The sequence below is a fragment of the Canis lupus genome, chromosome 29 (assembly GCF_048164855.1).
Source record: "Canis lupus baileyi chromosome 29, mCanLup2.hap1, whole genome shotgun sequence".
Classification (NCBI taxonomy): domain Eukaryota; kingdom Metazoa; phylum Chordata; class Mammalia; order Carnivora; family Canidae; genus Canis; species Canis lupus.
Window position 1 is genome coordinate 26,255,029 of NC_132866.1, and position 15,850 is coordinate 26,270,878.

Below are 15,850 nucleotides of genomic sequence, written 5' to 3' on the forward strand. Positions count from 1 at the left end.
GTTGAACTGCAGCCTAGCAATATCTCACACCTGGGGACATGCTCTAAGCTCCTCACTCAATCTTCCTGACTTCCTTCACTCACCTGCAGAGCAGAGGCGAGGAAGCAAAGCCTAATCTGCCTCCTGGATCTGGAAAGAGAGCCCCATGGTATGCTGTGGGGCATAGGTATGCAGAGGCTGCTAAAATCCCCAACAGAGATAAGGCGCCCCTCCCTAGGCTGGAGATCCTTAGAAGAGGCAAACTGGGGGCAGGATTATACTAAATTAAGGTCCCAAGGGTTAGCATGGGAGGATTGAGAAGAATATGAGACTCCAAAGTGCTGCAGGCGCCCTAGCACCTTCCTGGGAAAGAGCCTCTCTCAAAATCAGCCGGAAAGTCTCCAACACCTCGAATCCAAGGACGTCTTAATTTTTTTTTTTTTTTAAAGAGAGGGGTTCGGGCAGCCCAGGTGGCTCAGTGGTTTAGCGTCGCCTTCGGCCCAGGGCCTGATCCCAGAGATCCGGGATCGAGTCCCATGTCAGGCTCTCTGCATGCAGCCTGCTTCTCCCTCTGCCTGTGTCTCTGCCTGCCTCTCTCTCTCTCTGTCTCATGAATAAATAAAATCTTTTAAAAAAAGAGAGAGGGGTTCATCCCCCTAGACTGGTCATTTCACCTTCCTCCTTCAAATGCTTTCAACTGCCCTTCAAACAGAAGTCACACTCATCATCAAGACTTTGAGCACATGCAAGTGGGAGGCCCAGCACTTCCCCACGCCTGCTCAGCCTCCAGGCTCCTCCAGGCAAAGGAGCCTTCTTCCAGCTCCTCAAATTCCTGCAGCTCTTCCCCTCCTCAGGGGCCTACATAGGATGTTCTCTGCAAAGAATGCTTCCCCTCACCTTCTGGCTTCAGTCCTGTCCTTGCCTGATTCTACAATCTAAAATGAGTCCACCACCTTACTCTTTGGAGAACCCTGCTCTTTCCATTTCCATGACCTTATGGAATCAAATATTTTGGTGCCTGTGTTTTCACTGTCTCTCTCCAGTGCCTAAGGGCAAGGACCCTATCTGTTTGTTCCATGCAGCTTCCTCAGCATCTGGCACAATCCTTGGCATGCAGCACGCCCTCAAATAAAAAGTACAACTGATGAAAAATAGCTTCTTTCCTCTAAGTCCTTTCCTCATTTAAGATGGATCCTTGAGGGACACCTGGGTGGCTCAGTGGTTGGGTGCCTGCCTTTGGCTCAGGTTGTGGTCCTGGGATCCAGGATCGAGTCCCACATCAGGCTCCCTGCATGGAGCCTGCTTCTTCTCTGCCTGTGTCTCTGCCCCTCTCTCTGTCTGTGTCTCTCATGAATAAATAAATAAAATCTTAAAAAAAAAGACTAAAACAAATAAGATGGATCCTTGGAGGTTCAAGAGTGGTTCAAACCAGTGCTGGTCAGAGTGTCGCTGGAGGCTTGCTCCTGCCACTCACCAGACGCAGGAAATTCTGCAAGGCCTGCCACCTCTCTGAACCCGTTTCCCCATCTGAGAAGTGGAAATCCTAGTATCTCCTCATCAAGCCACCTACAGCAGAGGTTATGTAAGAGAATGCAAGTGCCTAGCTAGGATAGCTTGGAGCTTAACAGCCACTGTTCTATGCACTTACTTTCAATTATAAAAAAGCAAGTGGGGAAAAAAAGGGAGGGGGCCTCAACAGGAAAAGACTGAACTGCAAGTATAATTTTAACTTTAGAAAAGGCAGACGAAAACAAAACTCAAGAAAATGCCATAATTCATTGATATTACTTTTGTATTAAAGATCTCTCTCGGGGATCCCTGGGTGGCTCAGCGGTTTAGCGCCTGCCTTTGGCCCAGGGCGCGATCCTGGAGTCCCAGGATCAAGTCCCGCATTGGGCTCCCGGCATGGAACCTGCTTCTCCCTCTGCCTGTGTCTCTGCCTCTCTCTCTTTCTCTATCATAAATAAATAAAATCTTAAAAAAAAAAAAAAAGATCTCTCTCAAAAAAATAAATAAATAAAAATAAATCTCTCTCAGGCCAAAAACCTAAGAAAAGGGACCAATTCTCAAGGACTCAGGAGAGTACTTTGTCATAAAAACAATTTTATATAACAATCATTCTGTTGTTTGTTGAAAACAATGATAATATTTCCTGGCCAATCACAACAGTATTACTCTAATGATATAATCATTTGTCTCAATAGCTACCAACATGTAAAATGTTCATTTCACCTAACCTAGCAATCGTACTTCTAGGAATTTATCCCACAGAAATTCTTAGGCAAGAGTACAAGGACATACATATACAAGGATGCTCACTGCAGATCTGTGGTAGGGAAAAGCTGGAAATCACCCAAACGCCCAACAATGGGAGACTAGTTAAATAAAATATAGTGTATCTAGATAATAAAAAAGCACAGTTAGGAAGAACACACTAACATCGGAAGATGTCCAAAAGATATTAATAAAAAAAAAAGCAAGTTGAACAATAGTATGAAAAGTATGGTCCATTTTTATAAAGTAATGATTCTTCTTCTTTCTTCTTTTTAAAGATTTTGCTTATTTATTAGAGAAAGAAGGAGAGAGATCACAGAGGGAGAAACAGACTCCACACTGAGCAGGGCGATCCTGGATCCCAGAACCCTGAGATCATGACCTGAGCCAAAGGCAGACACTTAACCGACTAAGCCACCCAGGCACCCCAATAATGATTATCCTATATAGATCTATGCATTGAAAAGAAAATCTGCAAATAAGAATAACAACGTTTTCTCAGTGGAGGGATGCATTATGAAGGATTTTCACTTTCTGGGTCATAAATTTCTATGTTTCAGTTTTTATAATGAGCAAGTATTTGTTTTTATAAATTGGAAAGGGAAAGAAAATGAAAAAAAGTCTCTATTGGCTTTAGTTTGTCAATCCCTCAGAGTTCAATCAGCTGTAAACTTTGATGGCTCAGGATCCTCCATGGTGCTGCCCTGTCTCCTGACTTGGGCCCAAATCACAAATTGAGCAGACTCAGCACATGTCAGGAGGTTGCCATTAAACAGCAGCCGGCCAAGGCACTTGAATTTCCACAGTGTCAGTTACAAGGTTGGGGGGCCATGTTTCTCCTAAAATTCAAGTGAAATTGCCTTGGAATTTGTGGTTAAGGCCTACTAATGGCAGAACGGAGCAGCAGACAGCCTCTCCAGCAGAATTCTAAAGCACGGCTCGGAAATCAAGCCGTGCTGAGTTGGGGGAATGGTTTTTCTTTAATGAAACCCAGAGGGTAGGGGGGCAGGGGAGCAGTCACTGGCAATCTGAGAAGAAGGAATAAGCTGATCATAAAATTAAAAGGGAATGGGAAGGAAGAGACATTGGGCTGCAAAGTGGGAAGGAAAGAAGTTCAAATGTCTGCTGGTAGTTACTGATGGAGAGACTGCAGAACTTACCAAATGATTCATGCCACAGGCTGGATTTGATTCTAAATCTCCTGTAGCAGGTGAAACGACAGCTCCCCTGTCCTTATGATTAGACTATTCTCTTTCTACTTGACACTTGTATACTGGTCCCGTGTCCAGATCAATATGCAAGGCTCCTCTGATCCCAGACACAGCTAGGGCTTCTTGGGTGGAATTGGAGATACTGTTTTGCCCACCTGGGGCCATTTCCCTCCTTAAAAGAGAAGCCCAAATTCCTTCTCCTGCCTTTCCTTGGCTGTGCCCCTCAGGGAAACAGGGCCCTTCCCAGCCCTAGAAAGTGGATATTGATTAATAAACCAACTTGAGGGATCCCTGGGTGGCGCAGCGGTTTGGCGCCTGCCTTTGGCCCAGGGCACGATCTTGGAGACCCGGGATCGAATCCCACATCAGGCTCCCGGTGCATGGAGCCTGCTTCTCCCTCTGCCCCTCTCTCTCTCTCTCTCTCTCTCTCTCTCTCTCTCGATCTGTGTGACTATCATAAAAAAAAAAAAATAAAAATAAATAAAAAATAAACCAACTTGATTTCCTCACCTTCCTGATATAGCTCTGGCCAGTGAGATGCAAGGGGAGGTCAATGAGGGCAGTTCTGTGGGGGTGTTGATTGGTCTTTAAAAGAGACATAGGACAGAAGTTCCCTTTTACTACTTATAGACTCTGTCAAGTGTGAATCTAGGATGCTAGGGATTATGGCAGCTATCTTTGGACTAAGAGGGAACTGGTTTTAAAAGGCAGGCCAAGGTGCTGAGGGAGGCAGATTAGGAAGTTGGAAAGAATTCAGGTCCGAAACAACTTCACTGAACAGATAGATGACAATCAACCCTGGAACTGCCCTACCTCAGATGACTTACTACATAAGACAAGCGCCATTACTGGTAGGTCATTTTAGTCAGGATGTTCTATTACTTGTAGTAAAAACCACCCAACAGATACAAGGCAGAACAAATGGTGCCTGCTCCATCTATGTACTCTAAGGATTTGACTTCTGAGCATAACTATACACCAGGATTATTAGGTGACAGATGCCCCTGCGGCCTCATGACAGTAACTGATTTTCCCTACCCAGAGCTATACCCAATCTTTTTCTGTCAGGAGTTACCCTTTGCTTTAGGGGATTTCTTTCCTACTCCATATGGTTAGAAGTGAGGAGAGGGGAAAAACTTAACATAAATTCTGGTGCTCCATCTCAACTACCACCACCAACCAGAGTGGTCACATGACCCAGGCAGAACCAATCTGAGTTCCTCCCCAAGACTGATGTAGGAATATTGGAAGAAAAAATCCTCCTGCTTGCTAGGACTACAAACTGAGAGAACCAGGAACTGACTGGTGTTCATCTTTCGTGGCATGTAGGGAGAGTCAGTCTATAGTATAAGATCAACTCGAGTATCAGAGCCCTGAGGATGCTGTCTGAACATATAGATCAAGCCATGCCTGAAACCCGAGACAACCCATTCACCTGAGCCATAAAGCCATTAAAGTAGTTTGATTTGAGTCTCTGTCATTTGCTTATTAACTTGAATAAACACTAATGTGCCTACATTACCCCTACATCCTTCATCTTCTCTAGATACTCTCCTTTCCCAGGTCTCTCATTTCTACTTCTTTTTCTCTACAAAGAGAGCAAATCAACCTCTGAGCAAACCAACCAACTGTCCTCCAGCTAAGTTACAGGACCCTTCTGAGTCATTCTTCAGAGCAGGCTTCAGAGGCAGCCTCACATGGCCTCACAACTAGGTGTGTGCACTGCCACCCGCCACCATACTCCCCACAGCTTTGTCCCTCTTTCCCTTGCCTACCAGTGCCCTGATGCCTTTTCCAAGGCTGTGGATGCTATTTCGACCTGGAAAAGCAGGTTTAAGCATTCCACTTACTTGATGGCACTGCTCAGCATGTTCATACATGCAAACAGGTGGGGTGCTCCATATAGTCACTGAGTTTAAGGTAGGCAGGACAGGTGAAGCAAGACCATCAAACAGAATTCTACTACTAGTTATACATGTAGTTATATCTGTGTGCACATCAAACGTAAAACACGTGTTGTGTATCACAGCACATATGTAACCCTTGTAGAAGATGACAACTCAGTGGCTAGAGCAATGCCTACTCATCACAAAGGAGGTTCTCTGCAGCATCAGAAGAATGTGCCACACTCTGAAAAATCCTGAAAGGCCTAAACTTAGTCTTACAAAACAGTTACAATAGGGGCAATTATTCAAATTTTAAAAAAGATTCTTCACCTAATAAAGGAAGTTACTACAAGGTCCCACTAAACTGCATGGGCCCTATTGCATTTGGAATATGAGTTGATTTGTATAAGATTTTACATGGACTGTCAGTTATATAAATCAAGGAGCCCCAGTTTAACTAAATTTGGTTTTTGGTTGTATAATGTGATGACACAACAAGGCAATTTTATTTGTATCACTATTATTGATTTTCTGTGTGGAGAAAGATAATAGCACCAAATACTATGATATCAGTTGAGACAAGTGTCTGATTCAGAGACAAGCAAGGCATCACCTTCCTAACAATGTTTTGCTGTTAAATGGCATCTTTACTGTCATTGCAAAAAAAGAACTAAGTTACTCACTTTCTTCATCCATATAAAGTTTTTAAAGATGAAATATGAATAATAACAATAATTGTGGGTAATATTTACATAGTTCTTACTATATGTCAGGCATCATTCTAAGTGCTTTATAGGTATTAGCTCATTTCATCCTCTCAATAACCTCATGTGTAGTTACGATTATTATCTCTGCTTTCTAGATGGGTAAATGGGTTACACTGCCCAAGGTCAGGAGGCAGTAACTGACAGAGCTAAGAATGATGACAGTCTGGGTCCAGGGGCCATGCTATTCACCTTCATACTAGGATGCCCCCTTGACCTGGCAGTCATGTGCAGGATGGTGAACAGTACAGGGGGGAGGAGCAGAAATGGGGGCTGTTTAGCTTAGAACTAACAAGTTCAGGCATATGGTACTCAAGACCTGTATTATGCAGTGAAGTGACGGGGGTGAAGAAAAAGAAAGGAAAGAAAAGAAAGAAAAGAAAGAAAGGAAAGGAAAGAAAGGAAAGGAAAGGAAAGGAAAGGAAAGGAAAGGAAAGGAAAGGAAAGGAAAGGAAAGGAGAAAGAAAGAAAGAAAGAAAGAAAGAAAGAAAGAAAGAAAGAAAGAAAGAAAGAAAGAAAGAAAGAAAAGAAAAGAAAAGAAAAGAAAAGAAAGAAAGAGAAAAAGAAAAGAACAGAACAAGGAATGGTGATTACAAGTGGGCACAAGGGAGATTTCTGAAGAACTAGCTTGTTTCTTGATTTGGGTGACAGTTATAAGGGTCAGTTTGTGAGTCATCAAGCTGTATTTTTTATATACATACTTTCATGAATAAAAAGTTAAGGGGGGCAGCCCGGGTGGCTCAGCAGTTTAGCGCCGCCTTCAGCCCAGGGTATGATCCTGGAGACCCGGGATCGAGTCCCACGTCAGGCTCCCTGCATGCAGCCTGCTTCTCCCCCTGCCTGTGTCTCTGCCTCTCTCTCTCTCTGTCTCTCATGACTAAAAAAAAAAAAAAAAAAAAGTTAAGGGATGGAAGGATAGATATAAGAGGATTTTGGTGATATTATGAATGCCTTCTGCATTTTCCAAATGTTCCAGAGTGACGGGGTGAGAGAGACATCATGGAGCTCACAGGCCAAGTGAACCAGTGAAGTCATCCATATGGAGGATTCTCAAATCTCATTTCCAGCAGCCAGACATCAGCTGAGCTATAGGCAACATAGCATCATGGTTAGGAGAACGGCATAAAGAATTAACTTGCCTGGTTCAAATCTTTTTTTTTTTTAAGATTTTATTTATTTATTCATGAGAGACACAGAAAGAGAGGCAGAGACACAGACAGAGGGAGAAGCAGGCTCCATGCAGGGAGCCCGATGTGGGACTCGACCCTGGGACTCCAGGATCGTGTCCTGGGCGGAAGGCAGGCACCAAACAGCTGAGCCACCCAGGCATCCCCCCTGGTTCAAATCTTGCTTTGCACCTCCTAGATGTGTGATCTCGAACATGCTATATACTTTACCTTTCCATACAGTCTTGTTCTCTGCAACTGTAAAGCTGGTATAACACAGTGTCTAACTCACAGGGCTTTACTGCAGATTAAATGAGCACTTGGCAATTGTGGCTGGCTCATGGAACACACTAGTAAATGTGAGCCCTTGTCTTCACCATGTAAGCCCATAGCCATGGTCTCCTACCTTGTATCAGTTACCATATACTTTTTAAAATAATCTTCCCATTATTTAAATAATTTATTATTATTCCCTGCCATGTTCTAAAAAGCATTTCAGGGAGATTTGTTTTAGCTATTATTTAAGTAGTGTGATCATATTATAGAAAATCTGGAAAACAGAAAATCAATTATCATCTTTCAAGAGGGTCATCCTGCTGCTGCTGTGTAATGCCTGACGTGATCTGAAGTCACATTACAGACACCACAAAAGGGGCCACTGGTGCACAAGGGACTGTGGAGCACACACCTGCCAGGCTACTCAAGAAACAGCCACAACTTTTTCTTTCAAAAAATTTCAATCACATAGAAAAATTAGGTCAGTATAGCAAATATCCATAAGCCCTTGACCTAGATTCATCAGAATTGTTAATATTTTGCCACGTTGCTTTCTCTTCTCTCTCCATACACACTTTACTTTTTTGCCTAATCATATGAAAATTAAGTTGCAGAAATGTCATTTTATTCATAAAGACTTCAGCTTTTATCTAAGAACAAGCACATTGTCCAATATAACCACTGTATTATATTGGACCCAAAGGATTTCAGTTGTATGATACTATTATCTAATATACAGTCTATACTTTTCCAACTGCCCTAAAAATGACCTCACCTCGCCCCAGTTCAGGATCCAATCAAGGATCATAAGTACATTTAAACTGTCATGTGGGGAACCCTGGGTGGCTCAGAGGTTTAGTGCCTGCCTTTGGCCCAGGACGCGATCCTGGAGTCCCGGGATCAAGTCCTGGGATCGAGTCCTGCGTCGGGCTCCCGGCATGGAGCCTACTTCTCCTTCCTTCTGTGTCTCTGCCTCTCTCTCTCTCTCTCTGTCTATCATAAATAAATAAATAAATCTTAAAAAAAAATAAACTGGGGATCCCTGGGTGGTGCAGTGGTTTGGTGCCTGCCTTTGGCCCAGGGCGTGATCCTGGAGACCCAGGATCGAATCCCACATCGGGCTCCTGGTGCATGGAGCCTGCTTCTCCCTCTGCCTGTGTCTCTGTCTCTCTCCCTCTCTCTCTCTCTGTGACTATCATAAATAAATAAATAAATAAATAAATAAATAAATAAATAAATAAATAAATAAATAAATATTAAAAAAATAAATAAAAAATAAAAAATAAAAAAATAAACTGCCATGTGTCCTGTAATCTAGTACACCCGCTGCCTCTTGTCCTTGTGTATCTTTCACAGCACTGACATTTTTGAAGAGTCCAGGAAGTTTTCTTATAAAATGTTCTGCAATCTAGATTTGTTTGACTGCTTGCTCATGATTCAACACAGGTGTAACATTTTTAGAAAAGTGCTACCCAGTGGATATTTTATACTGTCTACTGCCACACATAAGGAAGTACATAATCATAATTTGCTCCATTACTGGTATTGTTATGTTTGATCATTTCGTTAAGGTGATGTCCACCCAAATCTTATCATTGTAAAGGTGTTTCTCAGGAACGAATAAGTAATCTCTGGAGGGTTTCTTTGAGTTCCTGTGAATGAATATCTTGTCCCCTGACAATCTTTTTATTTTATTTATTTTTTTAAAGATTTATTTATTTATTAGTGATAGAGAGAGAGAGAGAGAGAGAGAGAGAGAGAGAGAGGCAGAGACACAGGAGGAGGGAGAGGCAGGCTCCATGCCGGGAGCCTGATGTGGTACTTGATCCCAGGACTCCAGGATCGTGCCCTGGGCCAAAGGCAGGCGCCAAACCACCGAGCCACCCAGGGATCCCCACAATCTTTTTATCCAATGGTTTTTGGCATTTGTTGATAATCTTCCTGAATTGATGATCACATTAATGGTACAAAATGGTCACTAGTGATGTTTACTGTATGGGTGAAAAGTTAAATTTTATTTTAAATCTTATTTTCCCACTTACCTGCACTATTACTTCAGAACTATAATATCAGAACTATTTCAGAAGTTCATCTGCTTGACTCCTCCTGACAGTGATTCATAACACCTATTTTTATATTTCTCTGATCTCTATCCAACTGAGCAAGTACATTATGTGGAAACAAACATTTAAATGCACTGGCTTAAGCAATGGGCAAGGAGTTACCTGTCTATACAAGCAAGAGGTTGTCTAGTGTTTAGAGCCTTCTTTGCTACAGCCGATCAAATTCCCCATCAAGAAAAGTCTATTTTTCCAAAGACAGTTCTCTATCAGGGTCAGCTTCGAGCATCCCAAGAAGGGAAAAAGGGAGGACACAAAGGTTTAGGTAATAGACTCCTGGCACAATTTTAAAAGACTCTACAAACCACATTAGGGCAGTACCAAATCACATGGGCCACTGCTTCAGGGAGCCTGCTTCCCCTGTCCCTGTGAACAGTACTTCTTCCTTGTCAACAATCCTTTAGAACCCAAACATCAGGGACACCTGGGTGGCTCATCAGTTGAGCATCTGCCTTTGGCTCAGGGCATGATCCCTGGATTCCAGGATCAAGTCCCACATCGGGCTTCCTTCATGGAGCCTGCTTCTCCCTCTGCCTATGTCTCTGCCTCTCTCTCTGTGTCTCTCATGAATAAATAAATAAAATCTTTAAAAAAAAAAAAAAAAAAAGAACCCAAACATCATCCTTAGATCGACTGCATTAGAATCTCCTGGGAAGCTGATTAAGAAACAAATGTCTCTGTCTCTCCTCTGACCAACTGCATCACGGCCACACAGGGGTTTTGGGAATCAGAGTGTGGACAACTCCCCAGAGGACCTCATGAGCAGCCAGGTTTAGGAACCCTCGCTTAGAAAAGACCCACTATAGTCTCCCAAAGGGGATTATTCCAGAGGACACAAAATGGTAGATAGTAGTTAAGGATCAGTCCCATTATGTGATAGCCACCCTACCAACAACTGACCCCAGGGGTCCAGAATGAGGACAGATGAGTTCAACCTAGAGGACCTATTATACCCCCAATTTATAACCCACTCAAAGCTGGGGGGAAAAAAGTCACTGTCAGATCTATGGTTCTCCAAACTTAGTCACTACCAGAAGCATCTGGGAACAACACCCCTAAAGGATACTGAGTCAGAGATCTCCTATGGGGCCCAGGAATGTGTGGTTATAACAAGTTCTCAATGTGCTTCTGATGCAGGGGATCCAAGGACCGTACTTTGAGGGACTCTGGCCTCGATGCTGCTCATCTATGGCAGTCAAAGAGCAAAAGAATTGGATAAAATTGTCTTGGCCTTCATCTGAAGGCTACTTAACTAAATAAAAAGAAAAAAATCTGAAGCCATATGAGACGTATTACTGAGCAATTAATTTGCCACACAAAAACATCCAGATGATATGAAACCTTCCTTAAAAGGTATTAAATTTTGCTCTAACATTTCATCCCACTGGAGGACTATAGGCAGGATGAGCTAAGAGCAAGAGACCAAGATCCCAACACAAAGTCCCCACTTTGGGTACCATGTTAGCAGTCTCCAGAGGGGCACCAGGAGCATAGAACCATCCCCTGGTAGCCACTTGAATCACGTGAATCAAATTATTCTGATTGTCAAGGTCCTGCCTGATTCCAGCTTCACCCTCACACAGTGAGGGAACAAACACCCAGCAATTCTTTCTCTCTGTCACACTCTCCACTGTTAACCCAAGGCTTAACCAAAATTAACACATGTGCTTGTGACCCCAGAAATGGAGATGCCTAGGCCACTGGTAGCAGGGAGCAAGGACATTATGCGAAATGGGACAGACAGAAAGAGCTGATCAGCTCCATGCTGAGTTGGAATTTGGCTCACTGGGAATCAGAAGTATGGCTAGGCTCAAGGTGTCAGAATAGCGGCTGCTAGAGGTCATAGTGGCAAATCCTTCTCTTCCCTGGCCCAGGTAGCTTCCCACCCAGGAAACACCAGGCAAAACAAGCCATAGTACAATGATGTACAATACTCTCAGAAAAGGTAACGCCACAGATATCAAAATATGGCTACGAGTTCCCAAAGCCAAGCAGGCTCATAGCAAAAGGATCCCCACGTCAGCCAGCTCTTAAGAGTTCTTACCTGACTGGAACACGTATCTGGCCAAGCCCTGCATTAGCTCTGCTGGCCATGTTGGGGGGGCAGACTCCCCTGTTTCTCTCTTCAGACGAAATGTCAATTCAAAGCCAAAACCACTAGGCCCGTCTGTTCCTGTAAATCTGAAAGGAATAAAAACCAAATGTTTTTAGTTCAACCACCTCAGGAAAACACTGTTTTTAAAGTCCAATTAAAGTTTTCCCCCTTTTTTGGTGGCCTTAGCATCCAAACCCCTTAATCAGAGAATCTCCCTCAATAGCCTATAAAGAGCCACAATACTAGTCTTGCGCTCCTGCCAGCCACGGTCCATGGCTCTGACCTTGGTCCAGCCAATCAAATTCCCCTGGTGGCACTCTAAATTATGAGTTCTACATTCTGTGGCTCTGGAACATTCCTCTTGATGATTAAGTCTCTATTACTGAAAATCTTCCTTATTCACACTCTTCATTCCTTCAAGCTGTTAATAAGCACCTACTTAGTTTGCTAAGGACACAAGGCCCACTGTATTGTGAGGAAGAGATCATTTCTCTCCACACCCACCTTGGGATGGTACCCCACAAGGGTACAATCCTTGGGATGGGCTGGCTGGTCTCCAAACTCAGCATTTGAGGATAAGTCCCAAGGCAGATTCCAAATATTGGGAGGGCCTATATTCTGCCTGAAACCCAGCATCCCACACATCCTAATTGATCAGCACATGCTCTTCCTGAAACTCGCTGCCCCATGTGCATTCTTCAATCACTGGAATGCTCAGGAAGCATGATTTGTGCTCCCTTCTCATCCCCAGGTGGTCAAGAACGATGACAGTTAAGCCTCTATGGCCATATTTATCACAGTGATGATGAGGCGAGGGAGGAATGCCAGCCTCTCACTGCTAGGAAACACTCAGAAGAGGACCAGGTCTTCAGGGAAGCCCCTGAAATGGACTTCTGTCAGAAAGGAAAAATGATGTGGATGAGAAAGCAAGGCCTGGTTGGGGAGGTGACATGCCCCCCTTATGGGAGGGAAGCATCCAGGGAGGAGTTCCTGAGAACTTAAGAGGTTTGCCAGCATGGGAAGGGTTAAAAGTTAAAATAAGTTCATGATATAATTTTCAGTAATTATATCTTGTACAAACATGAGCCACAATGATTATACACATGTAAACTCCTCAGCATACAAATACAAACCATAAACTAAGATGACAGCCAACACCTCCTTGCTAGCCAAGCTACCCGAACAGGCAGTCAGAGGCAAGAGTTGCGAAGGGATAATGACGATGCCCAACCCTAGAATTCCACGTGGCGTCTTTCCTCCATCATCCTCTTCATCACCCTCAAGAGGCCAGGCCAGAAGATGGGACAGAAAGAGATTCCAAAGTTTCTGAACCTCGGACATCAGTCCTAACCTTGTGTTTGTGCCTGGGTGAGCTCAGCCCTCCTGCATTTGCTACAGTGGGGAGATCACTTCTGGGAAGCTATGTTCTCCAAAGGACTGAAAAGGAATCGGGCCTTAAAGTCGTTATGCTCGGGCCTAATTATATTTAAAGGAGGTGTCCATGGTTTGCATTTCCTCTGGGTACCTAACAGTGTGGGAGGCAGAATCCATTTTGAGGGTACACAACTAGAATTTCAGAGACCAGATGAGAAGAAGTTGTTTGGCAGGACACGGTGTAAGCTATTTTTTGCCCTTACTGAACTGTCATATTTGGGAGCAATTCGATGCAAGGGGGCTGGGGGAATAGCTAAACAAGCTGAGGCTGGAAGAGCCACTTCCTCGGGGCTGCAGGCTTGAGAAGAGTGTGAAAATCTAAGGTAATGCAACACTGACTCAGAGTTAAAATCCCACTGAAGGAGATGGGTCACTAGGCCAAAGGGAAGATTTCAAGCAGCCTCCAATAGAAGCAGCTTCGTAAAAATGTATTAGACGATTATTCCAGGGCTTTCATCTTGGGCCAAGAAAAATACATGATTTCTAACCACAAAAACTTGAGAAACAGACAAAAAGAAAATCCTCTTCAGATTGTGTGATGGGAAGAACCCTCGATGCAGAGAGAAATCATATGCATCCCAGCAGCACCACCCCTCTAAGGAAGCTGTGTACACATACACACACATGTATGGGTGTGCATGTGCACATGTGCACCATCTGCCTACATGCGGGATGCTTTTTGGGCCAGCTCTGTGGTGGGCAGGCCAGCCCTCACTTGGCTAGCTGGGAAGGACAGGCCTGGCCAGATGGTATCCACCTGCATTTGATTACCACCCACCAGGCTGGCTGGACGCAACCTCTAAACTCTGAAACATGCGTTTGGAATGGCCCAGCTTCAGGATAAACACACAACCTGGAGCCTGTCAGAAGTTCTCTTTTTCAAAGCAGACTGCCCAGGAAACAGCCAAGCGACAAGGTCATTCAGTCTTTAAAGTCCCCTGGGAGAGGCCTGGCTTGGTCTCGACTTCTTCACGTGAGGGCTTCTCCAGCCAAAGTGGTTTTGTCTGACCAGAGGATGAAGCCCCTCCTAGGGGCAGCTGTCCCACATCCTCTGAGGAAGAAAAGCATGAGAGGAAACTGGCATGTGCTACAGAAGGAGGGAGATGGGTCAGAGCAAAGAATTTTTCTAACATAGAAGGCTACTAAAATATTAGCTAGTGGTAAAGGGAGCCAGTGGAATTTCTTCCTACAGAGATTCTAAAGGAATATATTACAGATTCTCCCTCTGGTAGGGAGAGGGTGAAGGGTTCTAATGGTCTTGTTGCAGAAGGATGGTTGAGACTGTTTCCAGCTCAAGAATTTCTGATCCTGCTCGCTGAGGTACCCAGGGGAGAGTCTGGCTTTGTCCCAGCCATTTGGAGACCTTAGGAATGGATGTGGCAGCCTCAAGAGTAACGTTAAACCTGCACACAGAAAGAACCTGTGCCTTTAATCCCAGACACAGTTGCACGACCACTGGAACCTGCCCAAAAGCCTGCCCCAAGCAGCTGGACTAAGAAGGTACAAGTCAGCATCTAAGAAGCCAAAATGACCACCAACGCCAGGCAGAAGATGAATGGGAAACCAGAGGGACTTTCTGGAGGAAACACAACAGCTAGGGTGGGCAGAAAAGACCTGACCTAAAAGTTGGCATCTCATGCTCAACACCCTTAGTTAATAGGGAAATTCAAAAAAAACCATGGTGAGATACCACTCCATACCCTCTAGGATGGCTAAAATAAAAGACAGTAACAAGTGTCGACGAGTATGTGGAGAAATTGGAACTCACACACACTGCAGGTGGGAATGCAAAATGGCAGCACTGCTCTGTAAAACAGGCTTGCAATTCCTCAAAAAGTTAAACACAAAGTTACCACATGACTCAACAGTTCCACTCCTAGGTATATACCCAGAAGAATTGGAAATGTGTGCTTACACAAAAACTTGTGCATTGAGTCACCTGGGTAGCTCAGTTGATTAAGGTCTGACTACAGCTCAGGTCATGATCTCAGGGTCCTGGGACTGGGCCCTAAGTCAGGCTCCCTGCTCAGTGGGGAATGTGCTTGTCCTTCTGTCTCTCCCCATGCTCGTGCTCTCTCTCAAAGAAATAAAATTTTAAAAATACAAAAACAGGGATCCCTGGGTGGCGCAGCGGTTTAGCGCCTGCCTTTGGCCCAGGGCGCGATCCTGGAGACCCAGGATCGAATCCCACATCGGGCTCCCGGTACATGGAGCCTGCTTCTCCCTCTGCCTATGTCTCTGCCTCTCTCTCTCTGTGTGTGTGACTATCATAAATTAAAAAAATAAAATAAAATAAAAAAATACAAAAACAAAAAAAAATTTTAAACCTGTACATTAATGTTTATAGTAGCATTATTCATAATAAGCCAGAAAGTGGAAGCAACCCAATGTGGTTGACAGATGAAGGGACAAACAAAATGTAGCACAAAACAATAGGATTAAAAAAAAACAATGTCCTGATACAACGTGGATGAACCCTGAAAACATTATGCTAAGTGAGTAAAGCCAGATAGAAAAAGGCCACATAACGTTACAATTCCATTTATACAAATGTCTGGAATAGGGGCACCTAGATGGCTCAGTCAGTTAAGCATCTGCCTTCGGCTCAGGTCATGATCCCAGGTTCCTGGGATCGAGTCCTGCAT

General features: G+C 44.1%; 1 protein-coding gene across 5 annotated transcripts in view; it reads right to left on the reverse strand.

Moving 5' to 3' along the window:
* SUFU (SUFU negative regulator of hedgehog signaling) overlaps positions 1-15,850 on the reverse strand; it is a 122,385-nt gene that overhangs the window by 69,065 nt on the left and 37,470 nt on the right. For all 5 annotated transcript variants that reach the window (XM_072805514.1, XM_072805516.1, XM_072805517.1 and 2 more), the window contains exon 3: positions 11,721-11,857. In XM_072805514.1, coding sequence (XP_072661615.1) covers positions 11,721-11,857 — 137 coding nt within the window. The remainder of the gene's footprint in view (positions 1-11,720; positions 11,858-15,850) is intronic.